Source organism: Trichomonas vaginalis, chromosome IV (genome assembly GCF_026262505.1).
Source record: "Trichomonas vaginalis G3 chromosome IV, whole genome shotgun sequence".
NCBI classification, from domain to species: domain Eukaryota; phylum Parabasalia; order Trichomonadida; family Trichomonadidae; genus Trichomonas; species Trichomonas vaginalis.
Window position 1 is genome coordinate 6,368,064 of NC_067206.1, and position 15,189 is coordinate 6,383,252.

A 15,189-nucleotide genomic window follows, 5' to 3' on the forward strand; every position below is an offset into this window, starting at 1 on the left:
TCATCTAATGGTTTAGTTGTAGCAACTCTTGAATTTTCTTTTTCTATTGGAAGCATATTTTATCTAGAATAAAAATGTCAAATGAAACAGCGTCTATGAGAGAAATAAAACACAACCGACAACTCATTTTGCAAGCTCTAAATAAGAACACAACAAACTTTTCAAACTATTCTAAGATATCTGAGTCATTGAAAGAAGGAAACTTAAAACTGACGATAAACCCAATGACAGATGAGTTTCTATTTCAAGACAGTAAGAACCATACTGTTTGTATAAATCCAACAAAAAGAACTTTAAACGAGAAACCTATAGATGAACTTCTTTTGAAAGCAGATGTTGACAACAAAGCTGACAAAACATATGTAGACGATGCAATAGCAAAAGAAGAAGAAAGAGCTGACAAAGCTTATGCAACAAAAGAACATACTCATCCTGAACTAGCAGACAAAACATATGTTGACAATAAAATGTCAAGTGAAGTGACAAGAGCTGAAAACGAATATTCTAAAAAGACTCATACACATACCATTGCAAATATTACAAACTTACAAGAAACCTTAAACAGGAAAAGTGACGTTGGACATACACATACCATTGCAAATATTACAAACTTACAAGAAACCTTAAACAGGAAAAGTGACGTTGGACATACACATACCATTGCAAATATTACAAACTTACAAGAAACCTTAAACAGTAAAAGTGCCGTTGGACATACACATACATCTTCTGAAATAACAGACTTAAACGTTAGCCTTGAAAAGAAGGCAGATAAGAACCATACACACGATTTCTTCGCAACTGTTGGTATAGAAAATATTGCAGGAACGGTTGAAGAACCTGATGGAACTGGTGGGGATGTATTAAATTGGAAACCTCCTAACTTTCCACAAGGTTTAACATCGGATGAAGACATAACAACGATGAAATACACTAGATGTAGAAATGTTTTTGTCATGGAGGATGAAAACAAAGTTAAATTCACTGCTCAAGATTTATATGACAACAAAGCTGACAAAACATATGTTAACGATGAGTTAGATAAGAAAGCTGACAAAACATATGTTAACGATGAGTTAGATAAGAAAGCTGACAAAACAGAGCTTCAAACGTTAAAGACAGAAATACTTCAAACACTATATCCTATAGGTTCTATTTACACGTCAATGAACTCTACCAGACCAGAAGTAGTACTTGGTTTAACTTGGACTCAAATAGTCGACAGGTTTTTGTATTGTGCAAACTCTTCAAAGGAAACAGGTGGAAGTAAAACGATTTCAGGTGAAAATTTACCTGCGCACAGTCACTACATAAATTTAAGTACATCTGAAGCAGGTTTGCATAGTCATAGATTTTGGGATTGGTCAGGAATGACAAAAGGTAAAGGATATGATGTTAAAGAGGACGTTAAGTTTGCTATAAATTGTTACTGGGAGTAACACTGAGGTAGAGGAAGCCATACACATCGCGTTTCAGGGTATACGCAAACAACAGGACAAAGTAAAGACTACATGCCACCTTACATGACAGTTTACGCATGGTATAGAATTGCTTAGTCGTCATGTTTCACTTCTTTAGCATATTCGTCAGGAGTTGTCTTATATTTGTTAGGAACTGTCTTTGAAAGTATACCACCTTGAACCTTACAAGTTTGAAACGAGGTCTGACAATAGTAGTTTTATCTTCTGCTTGCAGTCTGTACATTTTGCCATGTTTGCCTAAAACTTCATAATATTCTCTTGTATACTTTCTTCTATTTTTACGAACACGAAGGTGAGTACCTGTCGAGTTCCCATTGTTGTCATAGTCAATAGTATTTTCATATGGGTCGCGTTTAGGTATTTCTATTTTTACTTTGTCACCTTTCTTAAGTTTGAAGCCTGGCATTCTTTCTTGTTTGTCTCTTTTGACTAAACTATTAAATATATAGTCTTTCTCTAAGTCGGGGTTGTTTTTCATTTCTTCGGGGGAGTGGTTTCCCAAACCTTTTTGTTTACGGCTATTGTAAATATTTAAAACTTGTCTCATCTTTGCCATGGAGAAGTGTCTGTATTTGTCGTCATATGACATTTCATCTACCTCACCACCTTGTGGTTGATTTAAGTCTCTTAAGATTTTTATACAACTGTCAATGACACCAAGAGCAGAATGGTTTTGGTCGACAATGAAATATTGGTTTACATTTTTTGAACGCAGATAGTTTTTTACATATCTGATTTGAAAGAACTTTCACAGTCAGATGTCAGTTTTGTTGGATGGTATTTGTCAACGAATATTGTCAAAGCTGCTAAGATATCTAAAATATTTTTGGACTGTAATGGTATGGCTTCACAGTATCTTGTGTTTTGACCGACAAATATTAGCCAGTATGGTGGTCCATCTTCTCTATACCTCGGAATGTTTTCCAAGATATCCATAAACCAAGCATTTGGTGTTGAACTAAAGATTTTTATCATGAGTGCTTTTTTGTTGCTTTAGAAACATAGGGGTCCTTGTTTGGATTCGTCATTTTTTAACCCATAAGAAATGGGTTTATTTGGCGCATTAGCAGGAGTTGCATCCAGATTTTTGCCCGCAGTGGGAACAATAGCCAGAGGTGTATTTGGAGTTGGAAGGAAGATTTTGAGTACATTAGGTATACTGAAAGAGAAAGCACAGCCTATTATACAAACTGTACAGAAAGGTTGGGATGTAGCACGAGATGCAGCAAATCTTATTCCAAATCCTGAAACAAGAGGAAAAGTTCAAGGATGGATGGACAATGTAGGAAGAGAAGCAGGAAACTATATAACAAAGCAAATGACTACTATAACCAAGCAGGACACTATATGGACCAAGGTGAAAGATTCTTTAACAGAGGATATAACCATGCACAACAATGGGTAAACAACCAACCTCAACCGCCTCAAACGTGGGGAATGTAAAGTTTTTTACTGAGATGAAATGAACAATACAGCATTGAGACAAATGGGTTCAAGATGGATTTGTCGGCTTCCAGCAGTTACACAACCACGTGTTTGTCAAGTTCTTCCTATACCTCAGGAAGTTTTAGACCGACTTAAAAACAACAACAACCAGTTGAAAACAAACCAAACTAAAATTTTTTACTGAGATGAAATGACGGAAGAAGTTGAAACGGTAGATTTGACACCACAAACAAAAAGTTCAGAACCATTGTCAAAACCTGTCAAAGAACTTACAGATGAAGAAAAAATTCAATAATAGAAAGTGCCAGGTCTGGAAATACAAACCCTAACTACAAAGTCACTTTTCATAGAAATGGAACGGCTAGTATCTCAAAAAAGAAACAGACTCTCACAAATAAAATATTGAAGTCTGAAGGAGCTTTCGAGACAACAGATGGAAAAGTTTACTTCACTGACCAACAGTTCATTATAGAACATCTCATTGACTTAGAGTCGAAATATTCTAAACTTTACAACAAACACAAAAAGTTGAAAGGAAAACAAAAACAAATGGCATATGATATTTATGAAGATGTTGACGACACAACTGTTCCTGCAGGTGAGGTAAAGTCAGAGGAACCGAAAAGTGACGAAAAACCGATAGAAGAAGAGAAACCAAAAACGGAAGATAAACCAAAACCAAAGTTTAGTTTCAATACTAAACCAAGTCAACCTTCATTAGCTGGTATGGGTTGGCGTCAAAGACTTATGGCAGCAGGTGGTTATGTAAAGTAAAGAAAAAAAATATTTTTTTATTTTTATAAAAATGCCCCCATATAGAATGGACAGAAAATCTGCTAGAATAAAAGCAGAGTTGCAAAGATATGGTTGGAAAGTTTCGAAGAAGTTTAAATATAGGAAGGGAAAGCCAATAAAAGTCTATGACAAACTGTCTGGTCTTCGCTACGAGATGGACTTAGAAACCGCGCGCGCCAATTATCCAAACAGATCGAGAGGTTAGAAGAAGAACGTCTTATGGACATGCCTTTCGATGTTAGTGAACCTCAAGTTGAAGGACACGACGGCTTTGCCAGATTCTATTGGAAACATGACGAACAATTGCATCCTTTGAGAAGGAAAAAAGGAAAAGGTGAAGACAAACATGCTCCCATGGAAAGAACAAGATATGCATATGAGAAGTATCGTGAAGTTAGAAGTCAAATTACATCTGGTCGAACCTTTACAGTAAACTTTGACGAAGGAAAGAACAAAGAAGGCTTCATGGGTGTACTTGCTGCCATACAAGACGGAAATAAGAAAGGATACAATCTCAGACTAACCATAACAGATTTGGACGGTCACATTTACTATGCACATGGCAATGTCACAACAGCTGCAATGCTTCTTGACGCTTTCAAGACTACAAAGAGAGAACAAATGGTTGACTCCGACTCAGACATTTTGAATGCAATTGAAGGAATTGCAAGTGTCAAGTTCGAATGGTACCAACCTAACCCTCAAGCAGTCAGACAACATGCTGGATACTTCCCGTTCATAAATAAGTCTGACATTGACTTGACAAGGTATGGAATTTACAATTCAATCGAAACAATTGTCAATGAACCTTGTATTCTTACATGTCTCAGGAACTCTGGTCTTGTTTCACAGATGAGAAGATGAAGTATCTTGAGTCATGTGTGAAGACAAGGTACATTCTCAGAGGTCAATTGGCAAAATTGCACCGTTGGCAAATGTCAATATCCGAGTCAACATTCCGACTGAGAAAGGTTCTTCACATGACGACTATGTTGTTGACAAAGACTTACCATGGTTGAAGATTGTAATTGTCCACAACCACTTCATGTTGAACGAAAGTCTTACAAACCCATTGTTCGGAAAAGGCAAGTGCAACATTGTCAGAGCTGTAAACATTCTTTTCGAGAAAGGTTTGTTGGAACCAATTCCAGATGACAAGCTGACAGAAACTTTTGTACCAAAAGACGAAACAAACTTTTCATTGTTAGCAAGACCAAAAGTTGTTCCAGACAAAGTTCTAGTACAAAAGAAGTACACAATTCCACAAGGAGTTGGATTGTTCGGATACCAACCTGAACCAGAAGAACTTCCAATGAGGTTGCAAGAACTTCAAGATGCTATAAACAAACTTCCATTGAGACATCCAATTGACGTCAAATTGTATTGGAGAGCATCTGAGTTAGGTCAGAAGGTTTTATATGAAACAGGTTGCTTCGACGATGTTTATGAGATAACAGGAGAAGTTTCTCAGAAGATAAGAGACTCACTTGAATTTCCCAAACTGGACCCATTGGTTGCGACAAGTTCGACTCAGATGAAAAGATATACTATGTCGACCTTAACGCTGCGTACATGAGGTTCGTCCAATATATTCCAACTGGAATTCCAAACGAAGACGGTGAGTTCCCAGGAAGGAACTATACAGTTGGAAAAGTCATACAACAACTGTATGATATTAGGAAAGCTTCAAACCCCAAACTTGCAATGACACTCAAATTGCTTATGAATTCGACATGGGGATATTCCATTAAGAAACCTCAAGAGATGAAGAGTAAACATTATGAGAAGGTCGACAACTTTGTTGAAAGGTTTTCTCCTTTTGTTTTGAAATACGAATTTACCGAAGGTGAAAGTGGCTTAGTAACCACATTAAAACCTATTGTCGAACATTGGTCTTACCCTCAGTTCGCAAAAGCAGTCCTTGACAACTACAACAAATTCTTCTCCGAAGTCAAATCCAAAGTTGTGGTTTACTATGAGAACATTGACGCACTCATGACGAACGAAGAAGGGTATAACAAACTCATTGAAATGGGTTTAGTCGGTGAGAAGATGGGCTGTTTTAAGCTAGATAAGGTATTTTCCGAAGTTCATGTCCTCTCCAAGCGTAAGTACTGGGGTGTGCTTGAAGACGGCACAGAAATAAAACATTGCATGAAATAAAACATTGCATGAAGTAAAACATTGCATACCATTTTAAAACATTTTTTAAAACAGTATATTTTTACATATATTAAATGTTTCAGGTTGAAAAACAAAGAACAAAAGTAGCAGATACAAAACCGTTAGACTATATCTTTACAAATACTGGTAGGACTATTTCAGATGAAGAAATTTTATCTCGAATTGTCTTTCATATACAACTACGGAAAAGTGCTGAAAAAGCACTGAAAAATATATTTTAGGGTAGAAGGGTATATCTACCCCGTTTTCTACCCTCATTTCTACCCGTTGAATTTTCATGAATTTCCTTAAGACAGCAAAAAAGTTAGTTAAAATGAGATGTTTACTGAACTGGTTGGATGTCGCCTTCACAGGTTATGTAGAACGGCTGACCAGAGAAGTGGAACAGTGCTCTGAGAATTTGTATAATTCGTGGAATTGGACTCTCTCTGTTTGGAAGTTGTATCCATGGGCGCTTTGCAAAGAACTTGAGAAGAGCTTCTTTCTTCATCTCCTTTATGTCGTCTACAGGAGTGTTTTCTGGTATTTGAATTGGAATTCCAGTCGAAATCTCGATTTTCAGCGCACCTCTTCCAGACAACCAGACGCCGAGGGACTTGTTGGCTTTGTCCTTGCCCAAATACTGCTTAACAACTTCATTTATCTCTATAAGGTAAATTGCCTCATCTAATGGCTCGATGCTGTCCATTGTTCTGTTTCAGAACTAGTCTTGTTCTGTTTCAGAACTAGTCTTGTACTTTTTCAGAACTAGTCTTGTACTTTTTCAGAACTAGTCTTGTACTTTTTCAGAACAAATTTCCCGTAAAAGCTCTCAATTTGAGAGAAAAATTTTCTGTTTCAGAACAATATTTGTACTGTTTCAGAACAATATTTGTACTGTTTCAGAACAATATTTGTACTGTTTCAGAACAATATTTGTACTGTTTCAGAACAATATTTGTACTGTTTCAGAACAAGACTTGTACTGTTTCAGAACAATGTCCGACGTACCACCAAAAAATATATTTTAGGGTAGAAGGGTATATCTACCCTCATTTCTACCCTCATTTCTACCCTCGTAGAAAACACACAAAACTCTTGAACTTTGTATAAAAAAAGCAACCCGCGGAAAACAGCGGGTTGGTATATTCTTCACAAAATGCTTGTTTTTGAGGTCGAGCCATTTTTGGCTCCACCGTATTTTTAAACCAAACTCGTTCATTTTGTGCTGAAATAAAATAAAGGTAGTCCCACCAAAAAATATTTTTTATTTTTATTGTAAGAACATGTTTGCAACAACAGCACCAAACTCGTTAGTCATGAACCCAACTTCAATGTTAGTAGAGATGAAAAGCTTCATTCCTTCTTCATATACTTTCGAAACAGAAATCCAGAAGATAAAGCAAGAACTTCTCCAAGGAGATTTAGACTGTAGTGCAAAAGATGAAACAAATGAACAGTATCTTTATGAAATGCAAGATATTATAGACCATTTGCCTAAACTTCCTGAAATACAACAACAAAAACTCACTATTCCAGAATTCGATGAAATTGAAGTCAGACTGACTGACTCAGTAGAAATAAAGAAGTTCATACGAAAGGTAAACTATGAGTTTCTTGGATTTCATTGCAACCACAAAGTCATTGACATATATAAATCTGAAGAATTTAAGACCTACGACAACTTTGTTTCGTTAGTTGCTGAGTGTGTCTTGCAGATAAGAGATAAAGATAGAAGAGGTAAGGTATGGAACCAACAGATAAAACCAGCAACCTTTGAGTTAAAGAAAACCATCTACGCCTTAGTCATACTAGCAGGACAAATTTCAGAATATAACGCAAAAATGAACTCACAATGTTCTAAATGTAAAGCAGCAATGAGGAAATATAACTACTCCGTCAAAGAGATAGAAAGAATGAGAAAAGACCATACTGACTTAAAGAAAGAAGTAGAGAAACCAGCAGAAGATAAAATGGACATGTTGACATTTCTGAACAAAAACTATCCAACTGCTAACGATTTCCTTCTTTCAGATGTCAAGAAGAAATATAAAGAAACCTTCGGCATAGTTAAAATTTTTGATATCCTTCGTGAAGAAATAGAAGCTACAAAACTGTTTAAAGTCATGAACCATCACAACATATACCATGTAAAACGCTTGTAAAACTTTATGGTAGAAATGAGGGTAGAAAACGGGGTAGATATACCCTTCTACCCTAAAATATATTTTTGCTGAATTCAGCACAAAATTCTGAGTAAAATGACATATGGAACACATACTTTTTCAGTAAGGACATATGGGGTAGAAATGAGGGTAGAAAACGGGGTAGATATACCCTTCTACCCTAAAATATATTTTTGTCTGATTTACGCTCATTACGAAGAAGTCTTGACAAAACATTTACGAAGAAGTATATTTCCTGTGTTGTTGTCAAAATGTCATGTTGTCACACTTTTTCAGAGAAGTTCATTTAACCGAGTGACCTGGTCGCCTAAAATATATTTTATTGAATTCTGAGTAAAATGACCAAATTTCATGAATTTCCTTAAGATAGAAAAAATAAAATAAAGTTAGTTTTTTTTTAAAATATTTTTTTTATTTTGTATGTAAGAACAGGAAATGACAAACACTGAGTTTGAAACAGTTAAAAAGATAGACAATAACACTAAATTGGTTAGAATTGGTGATTTAAACGTAAGATACTCAAAGAAATACAACAAATATTCTTTGTCAGACATTTTATCTCCATTTGAAAAGAGAGCAAAGGACTGGGTTAGAAATGCTTCAACTCAGAAAATTTTGACAAGAAATCCTGAGCTTATGATATCGGTAAAATTCTATGGAACTGCAGCATATCTTATAGACAAAAGTCTTATACCAATAGTTTTGTTATGGTTAGACCCAGTTGTTGGATATAACTTCATAACATATGGTTCATTCGATACGGAACGTTGCAGTGAAGGCTTACTTTACATCGTTCAGAAACCGAAGGACTTCAATACAAAAAGATATAAGATAGGAAGAACATATAATATAACTCAAAGATATGACAGTACAGTCAATAGAGTCAAGGTTGTGTTTGTTAATGATATGAGAGCTGCAGAAACAGAACTACTTGAAAAGTTTGAGAAAATGTATGGTGCTCCCATAAAAGGTAAAGAAACGTTTGAAGTAGATGAGATAGATAAAGCTATAAAATTATTTGACGAAGTTGCTGAAAAATACATGTAAAAATAACGTTTACCATGTAAAACGTTTATAAAATAACTGGGGTAGAAAAGAGGGTAGAAAAGAGGGTAGATATACCCATCTACCCTAAATTATATTTTTATTGAATTCAGCAACAAAAATCTGAGTAAAATGGCATAAGATTGCTTACCATGTAAAACCGAGAGAAGAGATTCCGTACGAAAACAGTGAAGCACAGCGAGTAGGGAAGAAACCCCAGTCGCCAAAACTCTATGAAAACAGTGAAATTTCTCTAGACCGACTTTTTCCCTACTCGCCAAAACTCTATGAAAATCATGAATTTCCTTAAGATAGAAAAAATAAAGTTAATTTTATTTTTTTTATTTTTTTATTTTGTATGTAAAGACAGATATGTCAACAACAGAGAACACAACAACAGTTATAGTCCATGAAGATATAAATGAAGAATATGAGTACATACAGTTTAACAAACAGTTACGTCTCATTCGTTCGGTCAAAGATGACATGTACCAAATGCAAAGTATTTTGAATGCTCTTCGTTCTACAAAGCAAGCATATCATTGGTTTGAAAACCAACAGACAAAAGAACTTTTAGAAGAATTTCCTCATATGTTTGCTACCCTCGGAAAACCGAGGGTAGAGATTCCCGTACGAAAAATCGCAAGAATTTGGCTCCTGGTTTGAAGGCTGGTATGTACATAGACTTCTTGTAAATGCTGTTGCAATGTGGGCTTCACCTCGTTATGCTTGTTATATTTTCATGATGTTAGATGAAATTCATAGACAGAACGTGAAGAGCTAGAGAACAAGCTTGAAGCAAAAGAAAAACCATACAGAAAAGAATACCACGTTCGGTACCAAAAGGAAAGGAAAAGAACTATAAGTATATATGATTTATACTGAAGAGATGGAAAATGAAGAAGATAAAGATATGGTTATGTTGCATTTAGTCAGAAGAAACAACAAAAGCCTTTTACGACCTTGCTAAGATTTACAAAATCTGACAGAAATTGGTTCTATCGCGAAAACTTACCGATTTCAATGACCCCAAATGAAGATGTGAAACAAATAGTTCAAGATACGTTACCTCAAACTCACTATGATATGAAAGGTGTACAATACTTACCTTCAAAGAAGACTTACCCGCTACTGAAAGAAAAAATAACAGAGTATTTTGACAACTTCAAACAAGCAGAGTAGATGAACTCTTTATTTTTACGCTTGACTTTTTACAATTTGAACTTTGTTTGCGTAGATATGAATTCTGAAAGAAGTATGAGGGTCTTGTATGACTTTGTACTTCTCCCATAGTTCATGTCTGTCAAACTTACCTGCCATGGACTCTTTCATAAGTTCCATGAAATCGTCTTCGGACAATCCTGGGAAAAGTACAATGTCAGTAAGTATTCTCTTTACATCCTTACTTAAACTCTTGGCTGTCTGTACACAAATGACAACTGAGATGTTAAAGTGTCTGAGCTTCTTAAGAATTCGACACATGTCTTTTCTCTATTCTTTAACAAAGGATGAGAGGCGAAATCATCTAAGATAAGAAGACATCTATGAGGGTAAGTCTTCCAATCGTAAGATTGCAATTTCTTCGAAATGTATTCTATCTCTTTCTGTTTGTTTCTGAAGTGTTTCTTCTCTAATATTCTCTGCATTTCCTCATTTGGGTCTTTAAACTTAGAATTTATATACTCATTTATAGCATTGTACTTCAAAAACTCTTCTTTGGTACTTTCTTTATCCAATCTAACAACTCAGAGTCTTTTATACATACTAACTTAGACTTCTTTATAATATCTTTGAACGAATTGACGGTTTGGTCAAATTGACCAGAAGTACTACAAATAACAACTAACTCATAGAATGGGTTCTTCTCATCTAGTTCTTGTTGTTGTGCAGCCATTTTTAAGATAAGTGAAAGTCTTACCCGACCCAGGCGGTGCGATTAGACCTGTTATACCATTCTGAGCAAATAAGAACTTGTCATGTATAGGCTTTATCTGAGCATTTTCTAACTTCCTCTTGTTCTTGTTTAAAACATTCTCAAATTTCTTGTCAATGTCAGCAAACTTTTTTCTAACATATTTTTAGAAAAATTAAAATTTTTATCTTTTAGAAAAATGTCTAGCGATTTCGCTATCTATATTCGAGACAAACTTTTTGACAGCAAAACATCTGTCGACCATAAAATCTTACATAGTGTAAACAAGAAAGGTGAATTTGTTCTAAAGTTCTGTTTCTGGGAATATGACAAGAACCATAAAACATTAAGCAGAGAAGTCTTTAAGTTTGTCAATGACAGACTTGTTGACAGAGATGACGCCTCTTGAAAGATGAAGTCCAACAAAAGTTCTTAGAATGCAAAGAAGACACATGCGCTGTTCTTGAAGATGAAATAGAAAACAGAATAGATGAGCTATTAAAGGACAAAGAACTTTTACAGAAATATGGTTCTGAGAAATTTGACATAACTCACCAGAGAAGAGAAGAAGAGAGAGAAGAAAGAAAAGAAAGTAGAAGAGAGAAGAAAGAGCCAGAGCCAGAGCCAGAGAAAAAGAAATTTGACATGTAAAAATAAAATTTTATTTTTAGAACATTTCTGGGTCAATGTCAATGTTCTCTTCCTCTTTAGGAGCAAAACACTGGCTTAGACTCTAAAATCTTTTTACCCAATTTACCTTGAACTTCAACTATCTTAGACTCATAATATTCATAGTCGTCTGCTTTCTTGGTTCATAAGGTATAACAAGTTTGTATGCTTTGCCTTCTTTAAGGTTTGAGAACCTTTCTGTCAAAATTTTCTTTGACTGCTAACAAACCTTCTATGTCTAAGTCTTCAAATTTCGCACCATTTTTAGTCACAATAGCAAACTTAACGGGTTCGATGTTCCAAACTTTGTCAAATGTAGACTTTTCAAAATGGTAGAAGTAAACATTCAAATATGTGAATGGGTCTAGTTCTTCTTTAAGTCCTGACATGTACTTGTTGACTGAGATGAATTTTCGCCCATCTTTCTATCGGATAAAAAAAATATTTTTTTTAAAATTTACTCATAAAAATTTTTCTTTGTATATACGCCGTTCTGAACATCTAAAAGACTTTTGACATTTGCCAAGAATGTACGTTTAGAAGCTGCCATATAACCATACTCTTGACAATATTGTTTATATGAATCGTACAATGACCTTTCATCTAACACTCAAAGTTAGTCTCATCTATAAACAGTTCATATACACTCTTGTTTGCTTCTAACAATGTTTGTCTCTCTTCGGTATGTGGAATTGTCTTGGATTGAACTTTGAAATATCTAATGTCATGAAATATGAGAACAAGTGGTTGTAAAAGTTAGGTGTCAAAGTTTCTGCTAAGTCGTCAAAATATTCTGTATCTTGCATATGAGAATCTGACGTTCTGACAACTACATATCTTCTGTCAGAACTTTCTAACTTCATCGGAACAACATTGTTTGAAACCATGATGAAATTTGCAACATTTTCACAAACTCTTTGGTCTTTATATTTTCTTTCAACAACTCCAACTTTGTCTGTTATAAGACTCTTCAAAGCATCTGAGTTTAAAACCTTTGTTGTATCTATACTTTGAAGTTCGTTACATACTATAAGTTTCATATTCTCTATTGAAGAGTTAAATTTACCGCAGATGTTTTCTAAAGTTTGTCATATTCGGGTTCGAATAACCTTCTAACAGTTTGCACAAAATATCTGTAAAGAAAGTGTTCTTACCAGTTCCTTGTTTTCCAATTATAATGAGAGCAGTTTCATTTTTAGCACTTGGATGTTGTAAGATGTTTGCAAACCAACATAAGATATACTCATAGACTCTTTCGTTTCCATTGCATATAATTTCTTTGACATGGTCTAACCAAGCTTCTATAACATTTTCTTTCCATTCTACTTGTTCGTATTTTATATCCAGTGAAGATAGAATAGAAGTTTGGAGATGGTGTATAGAACTTTATACCACGAACTGAAAAAATCTTCTAACTTTGACAATAAGATATCCCAAGCATCTAACATCTTCATACCAACTTGTACGACTTTTATTTTCTTAAGTTTCTGTCTACATTCTTGTTCAGACACAATTGTTGCTCTTGGTTTGTTAAAGACAACATCCATTCTTTCATGACATAACATTCTGGGGCAGAGTCAACATAAATGACTAAACGTTTCAAATTCTCGACTGCTTTGTTATAGTCTCTAAATGGACACATATTTCTGAACGCTTGGAAGTCATAAAAATCTGAAACGTCTATTCTGTACATTTTTATAAAAATAAAAAAAATATTTTTTTTATTCTTGACTTTGTTGTTGCATTTGTTGCATTTGTTGTTCTTGAGCTATTTGTTGTTGAAGTTGTTCTTGTAGTACAATACTTTCACCAGTTGCATCTTCCAATTCGAAACTTTCTGCCGTCATTGACAAATACATAGGACATAAAAGTTTTACAGGAACAAAGTTTGCGTCAACTAAGGTTAAGTTTATGTTTGCTAAAGTGTTTGAGTTTACTAAAGCTGAAAACTCTGCATTCGAATGAACAATAGGCAAACCAGCAGAGAAAGTGTTGTTTATACGCATGAGTATCTTTTGGTCATAGTAGTTTCTGTCGACATTCGAATAGCACTTTGAACCTAAGTTTGAAACAATATATAAAATAGGTGTACTTAAAGTCAATGGAACAGACAAACCTTGTATGACACCTTTTCCTGTTATAGGAAACTGTTGGTAGTAAAAACCAGATATAAGTTTTGTATTATAGCTCATATCGTTTATACTAAACTCAGTCGGACATCCAAACATAATGAAACCTGCTCTAGTTGCAGCACATGTTACATCCGTCCTTAAAGTATTAAATAAGTCAACAAAACCTGTTGGTGGTATATCTGAGTAAGTATCTTCAAAGAAGTATTTTTTACCATTCACAACAACAAAGTCTTCTGGTGTCAAAAGAGCAAAACAGGCTTTAGTCGTCATCGTGTTTAAAGTTAGTTTACAATATCGTCCTTGAGGACTTTGTAAGTTTGTTGTTATAGAATTATATGACTCAGGGTTTTTAGTCGTAATAGTATAAACCACTATGTCTTCTGCATTTACTTAGCAACTAAATTTTAATGAAATGTTGTGGTCGTCAAATATTTTTATGACGTCTGGGAAACTATATTTTAAGTTCAACGTTTCACCTCCTTTCATAACGTATATCTTGTCAATGACATTATATGAAACACCACAGCAACTAATGTCGGGTTCGATTTCTTTGATGTTTATATCGTCTGCCTCTGTCAAAGTTTCAATAGTTCTTTCAAAAACTTCATGAGGTGCAATGACATATGAGTTCACTTTTACAGGGTTGTGTTCGACCAAGTTTAACATTATACCTAAAGCTTGACAAATCTTCTCTGAGTTTGAAGTTTGTCTTTCAGTTGTTGGTAGTCGTTTCGAATATCTGCAACAGAACTTAAGTCTCTGCTAACTTCAGGATATGTTGGTTGTTCTTTTACAGGAACAATTGTTATACCATCTTCGTCCTCGTATGGTTTCCCCACTTCAACATCTCTGTCTTTGACATTGACAAAACACTTTGACTGTTTGTTTGAGTTGGTGAATTTAACTTCACATCTGCCACCGCCATTAAACCTTTTGAAACACTCACGCTTCTATTTTTCGGAAATGACATTTTACTTAGAATAAAAGATGGACGTATTCGAGTATCTCTTCGAATTGAAGCAGAACAAAGTTTACACACACAACAATACAAATACATTGACAGAATAGTTCTTTATACAAACAATGGTAAATGTTATAGAATAGCAATATTTGCTGAACCAAAATATTTCCATAAAGCAAAGAAAGTTGGTATAACTGAAATGGTGAAAGTTCTTGACGTTGACAAAAATATAACAACAAAACTTAACAGAATATTTCTAAAGGTAAGTTTATCTTACAATATTATGTCAAAACTGGCGTACTGTCAATATTTGACGGAGAGAAGTCAGTTCAAGAACAACTTACTGACCTGCTGCCAAAATCTGCTCGATGGAAGCTGTCGTTATGCCAATCTGAGGAGC

General features: G+C 34.8%; 6 protein-coding genes and 5 pseudogenes across 11 annotated transcripts, besides 1 other annotated feature; 7 read left to right on the forward strand and 4 right to left on the reverse strand.

Annotated features, from left to right (window-relative positions):
- Positions 1-15,189: part of a mobile genetic element that runs on past both edges of the window.
- TVAGG3_0040920 (phage tail repeat-like family) lies at positions 75-1,018 on the forward strand (the record flags this gene model as incomplete). The annotated part of the gene is made up of 1 exon (XM_051220732.1): positions 75-1,018. A coding segment is annotated over one exon (944 nt), but the record flags the coding sequence as incomplete, so codon positions are not given.
- Positions 1,868-2,509, reverse strand: TVAGG3_0040930 (annotated as a pseudogene). Its single transcript has one exon. A coding segment is annotated over exon 1 (642 nt).
- TVAGG3_0040940 (uncharacterized protein) lies at positions 2,944-3,098 on the forward strand (the record flags this gene model as incomplete). The annotated part of the gene is made up of 1 exon (XM_001310272.2): positions 2,944-3,098. A coding segment is annotated over one exon (155 nt), but the record flags the coding sequence as incomplete, so codon positions are not given.
- On the forward strand, positions 3,118-3,701 carry TVAGG3_0040950 (annotated as a pseudogene). Its single transcript has one exon. A coding segment is annotated over exon 1 (584 nt).
- TVAGG3_0040960 lies at positions 3,748-5,885 on the forward strand (annotated as a pseudogene). Its single transcript has one exon. A coding segment is annotated over exon 1 (2,138 nt).
- On the reverse strand, positions 6,229-6,396 carry TVAGG3_0040970 (uncharacterized protein; the record flags this gene model as incomplete). Its single annotated transcript, XM_051220733.1, has 1 exon — positions 6,229-6,396. One exon carries the CDS (start codon positions 6,394-6,396, stop codon positions 6,229-6,231), a length of 168 nt encoding a protein of 55 aa, XP_051105719.1.
- TVAGG3_0040980 (organellar and viral DNA polymerase type B) lies at positions 7,172-8,050 on the forward strand (the record flags this gene model as incomplete). The annotated part of the gene is made up of 1 exon (XM_051220734.1): positions 7,172-8,050. One exon carries the CDS (start codon positions 7,172-7,174, stop codon positions 8,048-8,050), a length of 879 nt encoding a protein of 292 aa, XP_051105720.1.
- TVAGG3_0040990 (organellar and viral DNA polymerase type B) lies at positions 8,507-9,118 on the forward strand (the record flags this gene model as incomplete). Its single annotated transcript, XM_051220735.1, has 1 exon — positions 8,507-9,118. One exon carries the CDS (start codon positions 8,507-8,509, stop codon positions 9,116-9,118), a length of 612 nt encoding a protein of 203 aa, XP_051105721.1.
- Positions 9,488-10,297, forward strand: TVAGG3_0041000 (annotated as a pseudogene). The gene has a single exon. A coding segment is annotated over exon 1 (810 nt).
- On the reverse strand, positions 10,313-11,189 carry TVAGG3_0041010 (annotated as a pseudogene). Its single transcript has one exon. A coding segment is annotated over exon 1 (877 nt).
- Positions 13,418-13,888, reverse strand: TVAGG3_0041020 (uncharacterized protein; the record flags this gene model as incomplete). The annotated part of the gene is made up of 1 exon (XM_051220736.1): positions 13,418-13,888. The coding sequence occupies one exon, from the start codon at positions 13,886-13,888 to the stop codon at positions 13,418-13,420; it is 471 nt and encodes a 156-aa protein (XP_051105722.1).